The sequence below is a fragment of the Falco cherrug genome, chromosome 15, assembly GCF_023634085.1.
Source record: "Falco cherrug isolate bFalChe1 chromosome 15, bFalChe1.pri, whole genome shotgun sequence".
Lineage (NCBI taxonomy): Eukaryota > Metazoa > Chordata > Aves > Falconiformes > Falconidae > Falco > Falco cherrug.
This window is the reverse complement of record NC_073711.1, coordinates 3,218,906-3,240,390: the sequence shown is the minus strand read 5'-3', so window position 1 is coordinate 3,240,390 and position 21,485 is coordinate 3,218,906. Positions and strand designations below refer to the sequence as shown.

The window sequence follows — 21,485 nt, the reverse complement described above, 5'->3', positions numbered from 1 at the left end:
GGGGAGATTTAGATGAGATAGAAGGAAGAAATTCCTCACCGTGAGGGTGGTGAGACACCGGCCCAGGCTGCCCAGAGCAGCTGTGGGTGCCCCATCCCTGGCAGTGTCCAAGGCCAGGCTGGACAGGGCTGGGAGCAGCCTGGGCTGGTGGTGGGTGTCCCTACCCACTGCAGGGGGCTGGAACTAGATGGGCTTTAAGGTCCCTTCCAACCCAAACCAGTCTGGGATTCGGTGATTCTACAATTCTCTTGCATTCTTCCATCAGGAAGATTTCTGCTGATGAAATCAGCAGAAAGCCTGCAGTGACAGCAGCTTGTGTTTGACCGCGTGGTGCTGTGGCAGCACAAGGCTGGGCGCCCAGTGCCTCTGCCCGCTCACCTTTGCTCTTCTGTTTCCCTCCACGCTGGAGTTCACCAAGCTCCTGTCTTGCAACTGGATTTTCTTCAGCAAAGAGGAGATGCGATGAATTCCTGCTTCGGAACTGTAGGCACTTGTGCAGGTAGAGTTCACTGGAGGTCCTGGCCACAGCAAAGGTTTTGGTTGCTTCCCACCCTGCCCCGGGCAGAGGCTCAGCCTGCCCCCTGCTTTCCTTGCAGCCTCTGTCCCCCCAGCTCCTCCTCCCACTGCTCTCCGGGAGGCAGGATCACTTATTTGCTGCAAACCAAGTCTCTGCACGTCATTTGCTCTAACTGAGATATCTTTGAAAGAATTTCTAGAGACTGTGTTTGTAAGGCATGTTTGGGAGCATTTTTGTTTCCCCACAGCTATTAGTCCTAATGAAATCCTGGGACTTTTTTAGGCAGCCTGTTATCTTTGCAATCCAGAGCTCTGCACTGATTTCCAGGAGTCTAAATCTTCAAAATGAATTTTCTCATTTTGGGATGGACATGGTGTTTCCCTGGCACAGATCCCGGGGGCTCATTTCCTCTGTGCCATAGGAAGAGTTCAGGTACAAAACTCTGGCTCTTCTCCCTGACTGGGAGAAGAAGCATTTACCCAAGTCTTTTTTTTCCTGTGTCTTTGGTTTGAAAAGCTTGCTGCGTGGTTTGAGTGTGTCTTGGCTTTCGGCTCTGTTCTCGTGTTGGGTTTATGGTAGTAGGGATTTTTTTATTTCTTTTTTTTATGCACATGTGTCTACCTGCAGCTCTTGAGGTGGTACCAAACCTCTTTCCATCAGCAAATGCATGCGTGGTCTTGAGCCTCCAGTGGAGGTTTCTGGTTTTGTGAGGTGCCTGTGGTGGTGTGGAGCTGTTTGCAACGATGGCGCTTTGCGCTGTGTCCCTTGCTGCCCGTTCCTCACGTGACTTAAAAATGAATGTAGAATTGAAGCTACACCATGGAGCTGCTCAGGTCACGGTTGTTACAGGTGAGTCTCAAGAGGTTAAGGGCAGCCTAAGTGAATAATTCGGTATACATATTCCTTAACTCCAAAGATACGCTTTGGTGCATATACATCTAGGACTCTGCTTTGTCTCTCAGTGCTCTCCCTGTCTATTCATTTGATTTAAATGAGTTTAAATAAAACCTGTACAGCACGTTTTACTGGACTTCCATCAAATTGCTCAACAATCACACCACTTATGGTGCACACGAATGTGTCTTTCCACTCTCTCGAGTGAAAGTAATTTATCAACAAGTGATCCTTGTCCCTGTACCATGGAAAGTCTTTGTGAAATACACTTTTTACAGCAGACTACGATTTCTAGAACACGTTCCTGTGTTACAAATATGCCATATTTCTCTTTTACATGTTAAGATGCAGAAGAATGAAAAGGAAGCATGCAGTTTTGTATAATTTTTGAAGGGGAAAGCTATCCATTGTACAGACCTTCCTTGAAATGAATAGGTCTGCATTAAACGTGTTCTTGAACTTGACGATGGACTTTGATTTAATCTATTGTAAAGGATATTTCACCAGTCTAAGTGAAGTGCATGGAAGGGGAGAACTGAGTGATTTATCCTTCTGTAACGACCTTTGTGTTTGTCAGCCGGCGGGGAGGGTATTGTTCCCTTTCCCTTTTTATCTGTTGTTTTGGATAGTCAGTAATTGGGACACCCTTCAGCATATGGGAGGCAGATTCTTCTTCTTGAAGGTTTTTAATCCACATCTACTGAAGAGCTGTTCCCCCCACACATGCTGATGCCTGTCCCACGCAGGCAGCCGGGATGCAGCACATCCTCTTCCCGAGCAGGATCCTGCCCCTTTGCCTGAGCTCGAGAGCACCCCACAGAACACAAATGCCCATGGCTTGGTTGACCCATGGCAGTGATCAGGACCAGCCTTGGGTGTGTGTCCCTGCTTGGAGTCTGAAGGACGATGTTTGGTTAGTCCAAATGAAACTTTTTTTTTTACATCTTAACTGATGAGCTGGAAAATAACACCCACAGAATGCACTTTTCAAAGCATGCTTCACAGTGTCATCATGTCTCTACGACTGAAGAGCTTTTACCTTGGAGTGGGAGTTGGTGCCCCAAGTTCTCCAGCCACTGGTGAGAGATGCTGAGGTCTCACCCCGCCTGTGCAGAAGGGAGGCAGCCAGCAGTCTTCACTGCAGGGGATGGAAACCTGGTCTTTCCTTGCAGGCTGTTGGGGAACAGAGAAGATGGTGCTCCCTAAGGCTCTTCTGGTTTAGAGCTGGGGGAAGGCAGAGCTGCATGGGGCTGGGGGGCAGGTGCAGGCACCCACGTGCCTGGAGCAGATTGCCACCTTTCCCAGCTTGTCAAAAAGCCCCGTCTCTCCTTATCTCCGGTGAAAGGATTTAGAGACAACTTGGCATAGGAGAAATTTTAAACCATCTCCTTATTCTGCATCTGTCAATGTTTCCTTGGAGGGATACATTATTTTTCAGCTGTATGAGTGGCCTTTTCCAGGTACGGTTGACACTTGTATTTTAAAAATACAGGGCTGCAGCTCTGCACCAGCAAGTGATGTGTGCCGGCAGGCAGGTGGCATCGGGCAGATGTCTGCAGCCTGGGAAAGTCAATACCCACCGCTCGAGCGCAGCTACCGCAAAAACACTCGCTTTTCTGAAAACACGCCCCAGCGCTTAGGAAGCAGAAAGCAGCGCTGAAATACTGAGTGTTATTATTGTTGAATCGGTGCGAGCAGCCATCTGGAATCTGGAACCAGATCACTGCGGAGAGGGAAAAAAACAGGGAGGGTACAGCATCCTGATACGAGCGGGCAAGATGAAGGATCCAGAGCAGGCAACTTCAGCTCAGCATTTCCTGGCTGTTCTCAGTTTTCTGTCTCAGAACTGATGTTATTTTAATATAGTTACATGGCTGGAGTTGCTGTGATTAGCACCGCAATTTGCAGTGCTTTCTTCAAAGTTGCCAATCAATTTGAGCTCAAAATAGACAGGCCCCTGCGTAACCCACGGCTGCCGCCCAAAAAAGCACTGAATGGTTTGGAAAGTCCGAATGGGATTCGAGGTGCCAGTACGATGTGCGGGATCCCCAAGCTCCTGCCTTGCGCGCCTTTTAATTGCAGATTGGAGAGCAGGATTGTTAAGCCGTGGCGTTGCCTGGATTGTGTTACATCCCTTGACGATGGCTGTGTCTCCTTGCGCTGCCACGGGACGTGGAGGTCGCATCCTTCCCCACCGCCTGTTTATCCCAGCAGTAGGGCTGGCTGTAGGGTGTAGAAAAGAAGCTACTTGCTCCTCTTATAGATAATAAATGTGCACCCTGGTGATCTACTAACACTTACTCTGAGGAGCGGAAGCAGCTGGGTTTTGTCCAGATCAGGCCAGTCGTGTTGGCAGCGACTGCTGGAGCTACGAGCGCTGCAGGGTACAGATGGCACTGTGCAGCCACCTCAGTGACACCGGTCCTCCCTCATGATGTTTCTACTGCCAAGCCAGAGCCTGAACGCTTCATTTTCCTTTGTGTTTCCCCTTTTGTCACTGTTTGCCGGGCTCTGTAATGAATGTCAGCCATCGGTCTGTTAGGTGAATGGAGAACTGGGTTTGAGCAGCACTGCGTGCCCATCCATCACTTGCATCCTGCTCTTGAAAATGGAGACGTGCTGCCCCTCACGCAGCCCTTTGGCCAGGCACACCCCCAGAGGTGGTCCCCCTGTCCATCTCTGCATGCCTTTGGGGGCCGGGGCGGCATGGGCAGGTGACAGAGGGATGGGTGGCATGGGGACACGAGCAACGTGCACCCAAGAGGAAAGCCTCCAGGTGCAGTGTGCGTGTTGCTTTTGCAAAATCCTGGGTCTGTAGTGGTTTCCTGCATCTCTGCAGCAACAGTGGATATCCCCAAGCTCACAGCATTCCCGTAGAAGCCGGATTCCTCCCTCCAAGCCCTTTTAATTCAAGGTGAGGTTGTCGGTGGCCACGGCATGCGCGCTGCTGGAGGGCTGTAATGCTCGGTCGCTGGGCAGAATTTGCTTTATTGGATTGCATGTCATGACTGCTTGTCTTTGAAGAGCGAGCCCTGTTTCCAGCCACGTCGGGATCTGCAGGAAATGCCGACAGATTTGTTTTTATTGCAGATGAGGAGTTATCCATGATCTAGTCTTGGTTTTCCAGGGGAATCGGCATGAAACCATGGATTCAGCCGTCGGTCTCCATTTAGTAGGCTGCTTTCGGTTTTGTTTTGACTTTGTCGGAGTCTCATTCTTAACAGTGTAAGGCAGAAGTTTATCCAGAAATAAGACTGGATGTTGACCAGTTTAAAATGGTTTTTAGCTTTTACCAAAGAGAAGGTGTTTTTTTTTTATTTTTAGCAGTTCCTGTGGTTTCCATCATTGTTACCAATTTAGCCAGGATACTTTGGAAACTACAATAAAGTGTCCTTCAGAGGCTGGGAACACATCGCTGCTGACTTCTGAGAAAGTTTTAAAAAAGACAGATTGTTTACTTTTGAGGAAAAATGGCAAAAATTGTGTTTTGTGGAAAACAAAGTACTTAGCAGGGCTTTGCATTAGGCAAGACAAATCAGCAAGACTTAAAACATACAGCAAAGGCAAGGTTTCCCTCCCCGTTACATCATTCCTTGCCTCACTCATATTGTGAACACAGATTTGGCTACAAATTTTTTATTTTTACTGAGGAATTGATTTCACGGCTGCCCTAAGTGAATAAAGCTGTGATGTATTAACTAATGTCAGGCATAGGATGTTTACCTATTTATCTTTGCTGCGGCATTGCCCGTAGTATTTTTTCCTCTATTCTCCAAGACTCGTTAACGTTGCAGACATAACCGAGGTCCTCCTAATGGAACAATTGCAGCCGTGCAGCTCAATATGCAGAGTAGCACCTCCAGCAAAAGCTGATAAATGCCTTTGTTTATGATTTTTTTTTCTTCCCACTCCGTTTGCATGGAGAAAGAACGGGGAAACATATTGTCTTCCTTTCGGTTTAAAAAAAAAAGTTAACAAAAAGGAAAATAATGGGTGCTGGATGCTGGGTAGTGGGGGAGGCGAGGTGGCTGCGGGACCTGGGGAGCGTGGCCAGGGCAGTGGCCCGCGTGTGGCCAGGTGATGCTCAGCCACTGTGGCTGCAAGGGGGTGCTGAGGCTGGTGCCAGCTGATGGAGGGTCCTCAGTCCCCAGCAGGTCCCCAGTGAGGGTGCTGTGCTGGCGGGGCTGCACATCAGGCAGCTTGGCGTGCTCTGCCGGCCTCGCTGTACCTGAGGCTTGTGAAAAAGGAGCCCAAAGCATCACATGGCTTTTCCTTCCATTCCTGAATTGCAGGAATTCACATCCCAGGAACAGGCGCCGTGTGTGGGGCAAATACCTCAAGTTTCTGACGTGCGTGGCGGTGGAGAGCTGGCTTCCCTGGTGCCGTGCGGCTGCACCGCCGCAGGTCATGCCGTGCCATGGCCGGGCGGGCAGAGCTGCAGGGCGGCAGGTGGGTCTGGGGCGCTCTCCCCAGCTCGGCCCCTCAGCTCTCTCCTCTCAGGCAAATGGCTGCGGCGATTTGTGCCCCCTGTGCCCTGCGAAGCAGCGCCAGGGTCCCCGGCACGGCGGTGAGCCATGCGGTTAGTAATGCGGGGGGAGCCTTTCGGGGGTCCCAGGCTGGCTGATTGGTGTAGCAGGGTTTGAATTCTGCAGTGAATATGACTAATAATCCATGACCTGGCTGTGATTATAGATGAAAGAAAGCTGATGAAGAGACCCTGCAGTGGCACAGAAAGGAATTAGACATTGTCTAAAGCCAGGGCAGTACCGGAGCATTTGGATTTCACATCTGAGATTCACGGGTGAATAATTCAGCACTTGAAAAAATGCTTCAGCCGCAGTGTGACATCTCCACATCTTCTTTCAGTGATATCCAAGACTTTAACTAAACATTGCTTCCCAGGGAGATGGGGCAGCTGTCCAGATATTTTTCCTCTTAAATATCAGCATTCCAGATTGTTACCTGGATACGGATGGGGATTTGGACTGATATCTTAGGAGCTGCAATCTCTCTTAATGCGGGATTTTGCCTTCAGAAATTGCCTTCGGTGTTTGGCGGAACCCAAAATCTTTCCAAGTGAAAATTAAGAGATGTAACTTTACATTTAATTGATGCTTTCGTCTAATCGGGTGAACTGCTACGGCATGCAGAGTCGTGGATGGGGCTGTTTGGGAATTTTAAATAAATGAACCAGTTCTCAAAGGCAAATGTTGGCAGATTTATTAAACGTGAATAGGAAAGTGGAGGGAAAGAGGAATGGGTATAAAATGGCCCTGTAAAATGGCTTGCTGTTTTGTAAATGCAGGAGCCCTATAAACTAAACCAGCTGCTGCATTTTACAACTAAATACAGTGCTATTAAATCTCTGTATTTGAATAGTGGGGTATAACGGTCCGAAAGGAGAGTGGTAAAGTGTTCGTACAGCCTTTGCTCTGCTTCTTCCAGCATATACGTTAGGATAAGTCTTTAAATAAATGACCGCTTATTATCCCTCAAATAATGCATCCTTTTTCTGAATCATTAGCTAAAAACGGGTGGTATCTTATAACTGTCATCAGTTCAGACTCCTTATCAGGCCTAATAATTTCTTTTCTCGGTGTGATGAGTGTTGCGATCATTTGCTTTTCCTCCCTACCCTTATTCCTTTTTAGTCAGAAGCATTCGCTCCTTCGGATGCACATCACAGGACAAGACTGTGAAGCTATTTTACCCGTAAAATTTGATGGTCTAACTGTGTCAGCTATAGGGAGCTGCTCACTCTGCTATGAAAATACGGCTAAGTCAATAGGTACTGTGTAGTTTCTCTAAGTGTAACTTACTTTTAGATCCATCTTGCCTGGCAGACCCAATGCACCGAGGTGGTCTCTGGGAAAAAAACGATGACGACGAAGTATCTCAGAGCTCCTACCCGGTTGTGTAATTCAGCGTTTTGAAAGCAAAAGCAAACGAACAGAAGTAAACCCAGCTTTGTACTCTGGAGCTAAAAGCACAGGCTTTCCTTTCCCCGCACAAGGAATAGGCAGGAATTGCATGAAGTTGGAAGTTTAAAAAGAAAATCATATGGAAGAGCCCATCTGCTATCAATATAGTCATTTTTACGTATATAGAAAGGAAAAATCCTTATAAAACTTCAAGTTGTTCCATGAATATTCAAAGGATCTGGCTAGAAACATGGATGTGATGGCTGAGGGATTTTTGTCTTCCACATCCCTGAGGAACATCACCATTTTGGGGGGGGTCTCTCACCTTTGTCTCTTCTCTAGCGATCTACTTCCCTTAGTTTCTCATAGCCGGCGACGGCCCGCGTTAGAGTGCACTGTGTGTGCCGTGGGAGGGGAACTGCAGCAAGGACAGAAAGTGAGTCCTTCTGCATGCAGACATGCCTGCAGGCGTGCAGACAGCCCCTTGGTTCGTAGCTAACAACACGGTGCGTGCTGCCCAGGGTAAGTGCCCCGGGGAGGAGGGTGAGGGGGGAACAGCCGGGGCAGAGCTCGCCGGGGGACTGGCTTTTGCTGTGGGAGCTTCCCCCGACACAGCTGGGCACCGCAGCCGGCTGGAGCCATCGCTCCCCACCATCAGTGGGTACTGGCCCAGTGGGTACTGGCCCTGCAAGGCTCCTCCAAATGATTCTTTGCATAAAATACGGGAGGAGCGAGCCCTTCCTCCCCTTGCTCCAGCTTAATTTCTTCCTGTGCCTAAGCCAAGCACGCAGTTGTTTGGTCTTCCTAGCTGTGCTTTTATGAAAATTAGGTATACTTTAGAAATTAACACTTTTTATCCTGAGTCCATGTTGGCTAATTGCTAATAAGAGACAAACGAGCTTTGCAAAAATTTCCTTTTTCCTATAAAATTTCTAATTTGAAGATATTAGAAAAGAGAAATGTTTACCCCACTAGGGTTACTGCAAATATCCTGATGAGCTTTCATATCATCCTCCAGCACCAGCCAGCTTAATTGCCCTCCTTAGTCCAAACTTTAATATATTACAAATCTGTACAGAAAAAAATCCCTCTCTTCCTTCTTCATTTTTTAAACCTGGTGGTTAAGAGGGACAAGAAGAGAATATGTCTGATGGGAAGCCTTAATAAGTCAAAAAAAGAGGTAACCATAAAGTTTAGGGCTGAGTCTTTTCTTCAGCGTGCCTCTGTCAAATCCATTTCCTTGTGGTGTTCTCGCTCCGTATTAATCTGTATCTTTAACCAAAATTTTACACGCCCTTCTTCAGCTGAGTTATTTGATAATATCCAGTGTGCACGGGACTGTGAAACGTCCCTTTCTTAGTAAGCTGCTGTAATATTAATGCACTTGACCTTGGTGTCTCATATTTCCTGATTAGGTTCACAGGAAGAGTTTGCTAAGCTTTTAAGATACTGTCTTATAGACCTATCCGTAAATACTCCAGCAGAAAGAGAATTTTGGTAATAAGTTCATTTAAATGAAGCAATTCTGCCCATCAAGGAATCTCCATCCCGCACTATTCTTTCATGGCTTTTGTTATTTTAGACTGGACTGATACATAATTAGCTTTGGAGAGGTCCTTGTGTTTTTGTAAGGTTAATACCCCAGTATCACACTGAATTTTCAACCTTTGCAGATTTATGAGGGTTGGAGTTTTTAATCATTCCAGCCTCATTTTCTCAGAAATGCAGGCTCTTAACATTTCTGATTTATCTTAACTTTATATCCGGAGATTGAGTGAAAGCTACATGTTTGGAATACAATTGCTTTTAAGCAGGAAAGGCAAAAAGCCACGTTATGGGCTGTCTTTGGGCATCTTTTCTTCTTCTACCTGTAACAGCTGGCAGGGTGGCCGGCAGAGCATGGGGCAGTGGCAGCAGCGGGGACCATGCTTGCTAATATTAACCCCGTCGAGGCAACACCACATGCTAGCTCTGCTTAACAAAGCAAAAATGTAAATTCTCAACTCCTCTCTGAAGAAAAATGTTTCTGTTGCTCTTTTCCCATTTGGCTTGGCGCGAGGCTTTGCTGTGGTACCTTGAACGTTATTTTTGTAACTATTGCGTGGTGCATTAAGTACCCTCTTCATTTTCTCAGGGGTTTGCCTGCCTGCCATCAATGCTGACCAATCAGGAGTCACACACCCAGCCCAGACAGTGCGTGGCCGTCTGCCAGCGCGATGGCCTGCACTCAGCATTGACATCTATCCATGACGTGAGTCTGTAGGACACAAAGTTGGTACGATCTGTCACCAATACGCTTACTACAGCTCTCTTTGGTCCCGTCCAGTAGGAGGGAGTATTTCCTCCACGCATAATCTAGTTAATCAGAGCCATCAAAACATTTTGGAGCCCTTAAAATTCAGCTGTAAACCAAGGTGGATCTGCTTGCTCCTCAGTCTTTGGGTAAGTGGCAGTAGCTGCTTCCCCATCCCTTGGGGGGTCGTTTAAGGACTTTATCTCCTCCTCCTGCCTGAAGGAGGTTTTTACCTCTCACACAAACTCAAATAGACAGCTGAGAGAAGAGATCCCTTTTAAAGTTGTCCAAAAGTGTCTGTTTTCTTTCCCAAGTGAAACATCTGTTTTCCTTAGTATCTCTTATGAGCAGGGTTGGCAACCTTTTTTAGCTTCTCTTGGGCTCACCTAGTATTTGTTTCAGAGAAGCTGTTTATTTGCTTCACTACTTTGCACAACAGTCAGTTTTCCTCTGATTTCCAGTACTGGGTGATGTTCTGGAACCACTGCTGGTTTTTGAACCCCGGGGCTGGAAGGGCCTCAGTCCTGAGCTGCTGTGGTCTGGCTTTTGGTTTGCTTTTTGGTATATTGCTGATGGTGGTGGCTTGTGTTCTTCAAATTTGTTAATAAGCTTGTTAATGAGCTACTCACTCTCCTGTGGCTTTACAAGCCTTCCATAGCAATTTACTGATTTTTTCTTAGATATTCCTGAAAATCTTTGTATGTATCTTGTGCTGAGAGGCAGTGTAAGGTAGATGTGAGCTATTCCTGAGTATTGGTTATATTTGAGTTCCCATCTACTGAAGTCAGATCTGCTGGAAAAGAATGAGACCTGTTGATTTATGACCCTCATGGAGATACATAGAGTATATCAGGTTCTAACATATGGCCTGTGCCACGGAGAAGTGGGATCAGGGTTCTTCCTCTTTCAGATACATTCAGGTCTTGCTCTTCCAACAAATACCACCTTTTCCTCCTTTCTTTGCAGGCTTGATGTATCAAGAGCTAAGTTTAGGAAATCCCTGAAATCCTCTCTTGCCTTCCTCTCATCCCATCCCAGACAAAGATAACTTTTGCTTCTCTAAATGCGTTAGTAATCCTAATAAGCTGTAAAAAGAAGGAGCTAACCCTGCCTGGATAGCCACTGCAGTTAATTTTCTTCTGAGGTGACCTTTGGTCAGGGTGGACCACAAGTCCTTCGCCAGCAGCCTGCCTGCTAAGACAGGAAGGCTGTATTTAGCTCATAAAATCGCAAGCCTGTCACGGGGAGCAAGGTCCTGTCACGGGGAGCAAGGTGGCAGCCGTACCTGTGGCAGTTATCGTTGCCCTTTTTTTTAATAGGCTTGTACCAATGGCTTAATGCTAGGTCTGCTGGTCATCAGTTGTAAAAAACGTCTGTCTTTGGGTAAGGCTAGCTATTTATTTATTTATTTATTTATTTATTTATTTATTTATTTATTTATTTTAATAATTACAGAAATGTTTTTACTTTAGGCCATCGCATCTAAACCAAAGCTTGTGTTCTTTTTCATTTTCAGGAGGAGAAAAGCTACCCCTCAGCTTGCCAGTGCTTCTCAAAACTATGCGGCTGGTGACACTAATTATTGCTTAATTTCTTTCCCCACTTATAAAATGAGAGAGGATGACCAAAACGAAACCCAGCGCTTCTTCTTCATAGCCCTCCCTTGCTCTCAATAGCCAGGAAGCCCCTTTATGCTTCTTGACCTCAGAACAGAGTGGCCTCACTGAAGCCCTCGGCAGCCTACCTGGGTGGGCTCCTGCCTTCCCTCGCCCTCGTTATTCCCAGGGTGATACATCCCCAGCCCCACTGTGTAAATTCACCCCACGCTTGGTGAAAAGGGATATTTGTTTCTTCCTTACCCAAGTCATCAACTTTCTAACAGGTCCTCGACTGCGGTCTCTGGGGACGTGGCACTGAGCTGTGCCCATTCAGGACCAGCACCCTTTGCTTTTGGACTCAGACCGTCCCTTTTCCTCCCAGTTTCTCAGTCTCCCTGTTCTCCACGTTACTGCTTGGACTTTTTTTTTTCGCTCCCTCTCACACCCGTAGTGCAATGATTCTTCGCTCTCTTTCCTTGCATTTCAGTACTCTCATCTTTTGGGTTGAGCAGCTATCCTCTCCCTAACCCGGTACAGTACTGTGCTGAAATACGCTGTATTTCAGACGTTCCCTCATGGGTTTCAGCTTCTCAAGGATTTTAATTGCTGCCTTTTTTCCTTTATGATATAGTGCTGCTCTGGATGTGTGAGAATACATTTACAGAGAAAGCTCCTTCTGTATTTTACCTGTGCTTTGTCAGGAAGGCTATAATTTTGTTCACTTCCTTCCTTTTTCCTTAAAGTTGTTTGTGACAGGTCTTGAAATACTTCCACCTTATGTCCTCCAGAGTAAGGTCAGAAACTGTTCTTTATTTTAGAGTCAGCTCTAAAATACTCTGCTCTTCATATCATATCTTGGGGTCTGCTGGAGTTGGGGCTGGGGCTCTGCGATAATTGTTGCATCTGCTTTCAGCTGAGGAAAAAGTGGAGGCTTGCTATGAATATTAACAAGCCATCCATACTTTACACCTTCTGGGAACACACTAGTTCTTAAATTGTTTCTTCTTTTCATGGTTTTTGTGTTCTCTCCATTTTCTCTGCAAGCTCTTTTTTTATCAACTTCATTTTTTTCCCCCAGATTTATTCCTAATTGGAGGCTTTTATCTGTATTTATATTTAGGTTGCCGAACCTATTCTCAGCTAACGTTGACTCTATCAAACCTTACCCTCTGGAAGCATTTCCTAATGAGATTTTCCTGGGAAAATAACTTTGAAACCAGAACCCTTAAGTCCAGCATCCCTTCCATGGGCCTGAAAAGCACTTTATGATGGGCAGAGTGGGAGGCTGGTTTCGCACTGCACCTTTCCTTACAATCTTCACCTTTCCAACCCTGCCAGTTCCAGAAACCTCGTGAACTCGGTGGTTTTTTCTTGTCATGGTGCTGGGCAAAATTCAGAGACCCTTGACCTAAACAAAAATGTCAATTCTGGGGAAAACAGGTTTACTCAGAGAGGTGCTTTTAGAGACTTAGTAGTAAAATACATCCCCATCTGCTGGCAAGTGAAGATTTTTATCGCTTCACCCACCAGTTATCAAATTATAGCAAAAAACCAAGGATCAAATGGAATCCCTGGAATAAAAGGTATTTGGGAATTTCAGAATCTGGTAGGAAAACAGCATCCTTCAGGTCAGTGAAGGCTGGCCCTAGCATCGCTGCAGCGCTGCCGGCGCATGGTGGGATCGCTGCCCCACCACACTTTCTCTGCGGGAAGCTCTCTGTCCTATGTCCTGCCCAGGTTTTGTCAGGGCTAAAAGTAAAAAAAGGGGGGAAAAAAAACAAGGGAAGAAAAAAAAAAGGCAGAAACCTCCTGGATATTCTCCTCTGCACAGGCCTTGCTGCCCCGTCCGGCGCAGCGCAGGCGGGTGATGGGGTGGCTGTGCTTTCGAGAGGAGCGGTGCGCCCAAGGGGGCAGCCCAGGGGGCGAGGGGGCAGCTCCGGCTCCTCGGGAGGGCCGTGGTTCTGTTTACAGCCCGTTCCTGGTGGATGCCCCTGTACTCTGTGTTGTGCTTCTGCAGGAGAGGTAATGAAGTCCTGCAAGTGCAGGAGGCGTCGTTAAGAAGAGCACAGCATGTTCAGCATCCATTCGTACCACCGATAGAGCTGAGTTCTTATCTACTATTACTCCCCTGAATGTAAATATCTCGGAGACATTTACATGGTATTTCTTTTTAAGTATATAATGTTTTCATTCAAAAGTATCATAATTCTTAAAAGACCTGTCAGAGGCTCTGACATGTAATTAATTTCTCTAAAGCTCTTTTTTTGAAAGATACAACCGCATATATAGAACACCTGCGCTTATTCACAACTCTGTGGGAAAAAAGCCACATCTCTTTTGCTTTCTTCCCCCACTTCTCCATAAAAAGAATTTCCTCCACTTTGGATACTGCCTCTCCATCTACCCAAATGATCTACAACAAATAAAAGCACTCGGTATGTAAAAGTTGTGTGTAAATAGGAACTGGCACATTGCGTTTTGTCTGGGTGCTAGTGACCTTTTATTTTTTCAGCTCTAAGCTGAAACACTCCTGCAACTTTAATTATGGAACAACCATTGCTAACCCATAATCTAGTCCATCTAATAAAATTTCCCATATGTGTAGGTGGGCTTTCAGTCGGTGTAGTAGGCTGTTTATTTTTACCTGGTAGATATTTTTTTCTCCTCTGCTTGGAATGAGTGTATTAGGCTTCAACAGTGTAATGCTGGTGCCCAAGCAGTATGAACGAGAAGGTGTTCAGGCAGCTGTGGGTATATATATATGTATATGTCTAAGTGGCCAAGCACTGGATTATGTGGCAGTCACGGCTAGCTGGCTTGCTTTATCCCCTCAAAGCACTTCCAGGGCATCACTGCAACCATCACTGCTTCTGCTGGAAAATGCCAAGAGCCACATCACTGCTGCCTCCCGAGGAAGAGTCTGCAGAGAGTCCTCCGGGGGAAGGAAATCTCTCCTTCCCTGCGCAGAGCACAGCTTCTCCTTGGGGCAGCATCTGAGGAACCAGGGCTCTCCAGCTGGGGAGGCTGAAGGGCATGTCATAGAATCAGAAAATGAATCATAGAATGGTTTGGGTTGGAAGGGACCTTAAAGACCATCCAGTCTCCTGGGTAGGGACACCTTCCCCCGGACCAGGTCACTCAGAGCCCCATCCAGCCTGGCCTTGGGCACTGCCAGGGATGGGGCACCCACAGCTGCTCTGGGCAGCCTGGGCCAGTGTCTCACCACCCTCACGGTGAGGAATTTCTTCCTTGTATCTAATCCAAACTGACCCTCTTTCAGTTTAAAGCCGTTCCCCCTTGTCCTGTCACTACAGGTCCTACATGCCCTCTCCCCGTGTGTCCCATGACAGCAGCAAGGTGACGGACCCCTAGCTGGACGCCTTGTAAACACCCACTCGGGGCAGCAGCACGCAATACTTGGGGGGATGATGATGACAGGGGAATGGACATTTTCTGGCTGAGAAAGAAGCAAAGCAACCTGTTGTTTTCTGTGTACAGGACAGGCACCAAGCAGGTGCATTTTTCCCTCGTGGTTGTATAAAATTGGTGGCATTTCCCCTTTTGCTTTTGTAAAATTAACATTAATAGGAACATGCTTAAATCCAAGCTGTACGAAAATGTGCCACTTTTAAGTGAACATAAGGTCCATCGTTTATGTGACGAGATGAATATGGGAACACGTCCAGATGTTTCAGCTTTGTAATTTGGGCATTTCCTCCTCCATTCCAGGTAAATAACTGGCACCCCTCGATTTCATTTCCTATAGGGAGCATTGATTGTCTTGCTGTTGCTTTGCATACCCTGTTGAATTTCTAGAAAAAGCAATAGCCTGGGTTTAATCCCAAGAACTGATGGAGAAAAGTTGTGCCAGCCTCACTGCTGGGAGCGGAGGGAGCTAGTGGGGCCTCAGCTGGAGCGTTGGCTTTCCTCCTCTGGCCGTGTGTGCCTCCACTCCGGTGGCACCAGTGCCCAAAAAAGTGCTCAAGTATCGTGTGGGTTCTTAAACCAGAACAAGAAAGTGCTTTGCGTTCCTTGGCCACCGGCGCTGAGGGATGCCTGCTCGCCAGGCAACGGGAAGTTTACAGCGGAGGCTCCATTTCAGGTGCTGTGTTTGTGTTCTTCCAGGCTTGTGCACGCAGTCTAGTCGCTGACAGCTTTTGTTCAACCCCATTAGCACAAGCACTGGGAAAACTGACAGGAACCATGAGGAATGGAGAATTTTGTCAACTGTGATGCTGAAGGTGTTTTTGAGGCATTTGCAGGCTTTCACCTGACATGAGTCATGGGGCTGAAAGGGATTTCTCCAGGTCAACAAGACCTGGTCTCCTGTGTATTGCTATCACAGGCAACTGCATCCTGTCCTTCTGTCCATTAATTTGTCCATCTTGTGCTTAAAACTAGTTGAATTATTGTTTAGCTCCACTGCTTGCTTTCTGTGACTTCTTCCCTTTGATCCCCTTTCTTAGCCAGTGCCTTTCTCTGTCATGCCAGCTGCGATCTTAGCAGACCAGTGCCCTGAAGTACGTGGTGCGTTCAAGAGAAGTCCGCCTGAATTCTTCCCTACGACTGAACCACCTGTGACCACCCTTGAAGCACAGCCTGCCAAGCTGTGCTCTGCCCTCCTCCTCCAAAGACCCGGAGTTCATCTGACTGCACATCTTTGACCATCACCTTCCACACACCATCCTCTTCCTCCATCCATTCCAGCTCCAGTCAAGTTCATAAATGTCAAGCTGGTGACTGATTTTCCTCCTGTCAGTTCTTCATAATAGCGTGACCCCAGTCGTGTATCTTCAGTGGCTTGACGTCCTCTGAAATCCATACTCTCTCCCTTTTATACTTCTGTCCACAGACAGCTCTGAGTTCTGTGCTCTCCTGCTACCCGGTGTATTCTCTGCCTGGCACCTCCATACCCCACACCTCTCTCAGTTTAGTTTTTCTTCTCAGGGACCCAGCTGTTCTCCTCCTCTTTGCTATTCCCAGCCTTCTCTTTCTTCTTGCTCTGCATTGCATCAGGCTCCTTTGTCAGCTCTTTTTTCGGTTGCCAGTGTTTCTCGCTGTCCCTCTTGGGATCTGACCTTTGACAGTCACGCTGCTCCCAAGAGGTCCTCTTGTTCAGCAGGTGTCCGCAAACTTCAGATCATCCATCTCTTTTGCAGTTCAGCTCTCTCTGACCATATGTGACGATCCCTGTCTGAACTCTTCTCAGTTCTTTTCAGCTCGTTCCTAGAGCTCAGCCCTGCTCTCTGCCTTGCTGCGGTTGAGGCACATTGTGGTCTGCGGGCAGAGCCCTTTGTTCTTGCATTGCGTCATCTTCATCGTCTTCTCCAGCCTTTGGGTCGCATCTGCTGGGAAATGTCCCTTCTGCACTTACCTCCCCCTTACACACATGCCTCCTAAAGAAATAATAATAGGAGGTTAGAAGTCCTACAGGTCTCCCCACCTATAAACTCTTTTCCTGCCTCCATTTGCTTGGCTGCTTGCATGCCCATTGCTCGCTGCCTCAGCCCGCTGCCCAGATGCTCTCCTCAAAGGCTGGCCGGTGAGTATCTGCCAGAGCTAAGGAGCAGAAGCCTCCCTCACCTACCTGTTTGCGAACTGCAGTCAGACCGCCGACTCCACAGGCTGCAAGAGCAAGAAGCAGGCAGGCGGAGAGGCATGCAACCCACGGGTGAGACCCTGCTCCTTCCTCCTCCGGTGGAAATCCCGTCGGGAATAGGATGATACCTTCTTTAAAATGCTTGGGATCTTTCTTGGTGAGCTTGCTAGTGTTTTGTGTCTGCGTTGTTATTTTCTCTCTGGAGATGTTTTGTGCGCTGGAAGTGACAAATTTACATTATTGGAGAATTATTGTTTCTGCTTTTGTCCTATGTTTTATTCATTGGAAGCCGTTACTTTAATATGGCTGTGATGATGTTCCTGGTTGAAAACAGGCCACCTGTGGCATTTTACACCAAATCGCTCTAAACCAGCACACCCAGGCAAAAACCAGGTCAGCAAAGCCGTGCAGAGACGATGCTTGAGCCACGGGTCCGTGCTCGTTGTACTGATAATGACTCGAGTTGCAGGATGAAGCGTTCTGCACAACCCCCCGCAGCTCTCACCCCTCGCCTGGTGCTGTGGGCTCAGCGCTGAACGGTGACAAGAAGTTCGGTAGAGTCCTGATTTGGCTTATGTACTTAGATAGCTTGAAATGTTGCTGTGATTCTGCTGTGAATATAAATATTATGAAATATTTCAGTGGTGGTCGTACTCCCAAGTCCTTTCTAGGACTGAGGCTGTGGTTTTGTGAGGGAACGTGGCCTGTCCTGTGGGGGACAGCAGGTTCATACCAAACCATAGCCAGCAGTCTCAACTAAATTGAAAATAATTAGAGAAATTAATAGAATAAATTGTGGGTGTAGTCTCTGAATGCTGAAGCCCCTCAGCTGCAGAAAGTCGCAAGCAAGGCGTGATGGCAGGGCCATCAGAGTATGCGGAAATGCTGACTGTAACCTTCCTGTACGTTGAAGGTGAGGGTCCCATCATCCACAGCAAGTGTGCTGAAGTGAGCAGCAGGTTCAGATCCGTACACATGCGTAGCCGAACATGCCGTCCTCCCACCCTGCCTGCCCATGGCTAATTGAAATGGAGGATCTTTGCACATTTCTCTTCCACCTGGCAAACCACAAGGGCGTGCAGGCACATCTACCAGGTCACAATCTGTTGAAGCTCCTAACTCAGCCTTTCCTTCTCCCAAAGCTTCCTCGGGCAGTGAGCAGTCCCCTCCCCAGAAGGCACGTTGGCCCATGCGTGGGGCCAGTGGTGGTCCTCTGGTCTCCTGAGAAGCCTCTGGCTCTCCTGAGGCTCAAGATATTTCATTAACATTTTTATTAATAGATGGTTTAAAAACTTGATTTATTAATATTTATATCAATTAAGATGTGTTTAATAGGCAGGAGATATTATCAAAGAGGCATGGGGTTGTAGCCTGTTACTGGGAAGCGCAGAGCAGCTTTCACACTTAGGAGTTAATCTTCAAGCTGCATGGAAATAACTCCCAAGGAGGCCTGACCTGTGCTTTGGCATTTCCAGTCGCTCCTGTTGCAACGATGCTTCTGTTGCGACGATGCTTCTGTTGCAACGATGCTTTGGCTGGAGCTGTTGTCAGTGCTGTGGGAGCCCGGGGTGCTGGGGAGGGTGCGGGCGCTGGCAGGGAGGGGTCTTACTGCAGCAAACCGACGTGTGTTTGGAGAGCTTTGAAATACGGATTTGCATCAAAGTAAAACTCTCAGGGTTAGTTAAATATTCCTCTAAATATGCAAAGGATTTGAGTTACTGATGCTTGTTATTCTTATCTTACTCTCGGTGTCACAACATCTTTAAGTTCAGTGAAGGTTTCACTTACTAAGATGGTTGTAAAGATTTCACGTTAATTAAGAGGACTCCACTGCAAATCTGAATATGAATGAAGTTCGGCTGCTGAACCCAGGACAGTGAAGAAGTGGGAAGATCAGACATTGACAAATGTTGATTTAAAAAAAAAAAAAAAAAAAAAAAACACAAAAAAAACCACCACTAAAACAAAAAAGCACAAAACCCCCACCTAAAACAATGTTTCCATCTAGTACCTGTTCTGTGAAAGAGAAGAAATTGAGTTCAAGTTGTTAGAAGGAAAAAAACTAGACTCTGATTTGAATTTATGGTCAAAGAGGTAAAATTCTGTCCCTGGCGCATTGACGAGGGTTACCCAGTGCCACCCATGCCTGGGGACTCAACTGCATCTCTCCATTGCACCTTCTCCGTCTCCTGAGGCAGGTGGTCATTTTAATGTGGGGCGATCGTCAGTGGGGGAAGGTCTGGGCTTGGTTCTGATCACAGCTTTGTGGCTTCAGAGAAGTACTGTCAAGCCCAGTCAGCCTCCACTGGTGGTCCTCCAGCCAGGATGGAGCTTCACCCAGTGAGGGTGGTGTGAGCAGAGGTAGGTGTCAGGATGAACGAGGCTCCCAAGGGAGGAGCTCTCGTGATGAAGTGTTTTGCATGAAAGATGAGACTAGAGATACTTTTTTCCTCAAAACCTGCTTTTTGGGGGAGTTTTTCATACCTGCCAGCGTGTGGAAGACTGGAGCAGTAGCTGGTGGCTAGGGCGAGCAGCTGTCGCTCAGGGTATCTGCATTTCTCTTCCAACTCCAGTGCAGAGTTGCTGTTACCTGGACTGGGGTGAGTCCTTTCTTCTTCATGTCTCCACTCACCCGTCTGGAGATGATAATGTCCATCTGCCTTTGCAAAGCAGCGGTGGGCGATGCAGAGGGTGCTGCAGGGGTGCAGAGCACTGCTCCGCCTCCCGAAGAAGGACTTTGGGGAAGGAAATGGTGATATATAGCCGTTTAACCTTGCTGAAATACATCGGGCTTGGCTTTTGGAGTAGAAAAGTGAAAATACAATAGCCTAAAGAAATAGTATTTGTCCTCCTAAGCAGGGTAAGGGCAGCATGTGAGGTTGTGCGGGGGTGTTTTATTGTTGTTATTTTTTATTCACGGTTCCATGAGCCGATTCTGGGAATTGTACTGACTGTGGTTATGTTTCTGGAAATGTGCAGGTTGGCCAGATGCAGTGGGGCATGGAGTGAACAGAAAGAGGTTAAATTGATGGATGACCAACAAGAGCAGGATTGTGCCTCAGAAGACCAAGAAACTATCCTGATTAATGGGGTGAAAGAAAATGGTAAGGAACTTAATTACAGTACATGAGGGAGCAGCGACGACTTGCAAGCCAACTTATTTTCCTAATTCCTTTTGTGCATTTAATGTTAGTGGTTCGCAGGTATCCCTGCAATGTGGAGCAGTAGGGTGAATGGGTATTTTCTGCACAGATGTCACTCCAGCTATGAATCTATGCCTTTTTAGGTCTTAACAAGTACTGCTTTTGCCCATGCATATGCATGGTTGGAAATGTTTATGTACACATGCAGTTTGAATTACGGATTTTAGTTTGGTTTCTTAGGGAAAAAAAGTCATACAGGACTACGTAGCCCCTCTGTTGGGAATCTCTCCCTCTCTTCGTGGTTACTTACGAACCCACGAGCCAACCTCAGCTCAGTTTGACTGAAGGTTCCTTAGTCCCTACAAAGTGGGGAAAAACAAGAGACTGGGTAGACAAACAAACCCGGATTAGCACCCAGGGAAAGGGAAGGTCGAACGTGTGAGCTCGTTACTGCCTCTTCTGTGTGGCCCGTCAGCCAGCACGTGGGAGCCCCTGGCCTGTAACACCGCTCCTGGGCGGGCACGGGTGCTGCTGGCCACAGTTCCACTCCCGGTGGCCACTGAGTCAGTCCTGCTCCCAGTGCCATCGGTGGGGAAGGACCAGCCCCTTCCAGCAGCCTGCCCAAAATACCTAACTTTGTCTGTATCTATTTAATCAATGCCATACTTGCAGTAACTAATTAGGAGTAACAGTGCTCTGTTGCCTGATTGAAATAAATATGCGCCAGAGCACTTTCTCAGGTCGTTTGGACTTCAGTCACTAGCCACCGTAAATGCAATGGCAGCCCAGTGCTGAGGCAGAGCTTGACATTTTCATTCTTTGCCATGCTTTTATGTTTTATTTCATGGCTTTTTGCATTTTATATTGGTCTGTAAATCTTGAGAGACAGAGAGATTTATTTATATACAAATTTGACCCTATTAGATATCAAGGAGTTGGTCCCCTGACATCTTGCATGTTCAGATCCTTCTGTCATCTCAAAACAAGGTGCACGGAGACAAATGTTGTTCTTGTTCGTTACCAAAAACGAGGAGCAACTCCAGACACGCAGGTGCCTGCGAGGACCCCACAACATGTGCTGGTGGCAGGTGAAGTGTACGCTCGTGCTTGCCCCCGCGATGTAATTATGGAGGTATCTGTCCTTGTCAGCACGTCTCCTTCGTGGCTACACATGGCAAAGCCACAGCTGATGACAGCTGCTGGAGCTGCAGGGAGATTTTCTAGCCGTGGTCCCCTTGTCTAATCAAATAGGCAGTCAAATCAGTGCTTACCTGCTCAGGAAAGACGGGTGATTTCTAGAACCTGCTAAAAATGAAATTTTTCATGAAATTCAGTTAAACAGGGCTTAAAAAGCACTTTAGTTCAACATTGCCATGGGGTTGCTGTTGAATCCAAAGCAGTGAGCCAGCAAGTAGTTCTGATGTCACCACCTCCCTGTCGGTGGCACTGGGGACGGGGCTGATGCTTTTTGCCCCCTCCCACCCTAACTATAAATGGGTGCTGGCTGCTGTGGGTGCAGA

General features: G+C 47.3%; 1 protein-coding gene across 2 annotated transcripts in view; it reads left to right on the top strand.

The window, feature by feature from the left end:
- Positions 1-21,485, top strand: part of NEXMIF (neurite extension and migration factor) — a 173,074-nt gene that overhangs the window by 137,037 nt on the left and 14,552 nt on the right. The window contains exons 1-2 of one of the 2 annotated variants that reach the window (XM_055727651.1): positions 11,162-16,979; positions 19,802-19,926. In XM_055727651.1, coding sequence (XP_055583626.1) covers positions 19,851-19,926 — 76 coding nt within the window. In that variant the 5' untranslated portion in view covers positions 11,162-16,979; positions 19,802-19,850. Of the gene's footprint in view, positions 1-11,161; positions 16,980-19,801; positions 19,927-21,485 lie in introns of those variants that run through there. The other variant, XM_055727650.1, reaches the window with a different exon arrangement.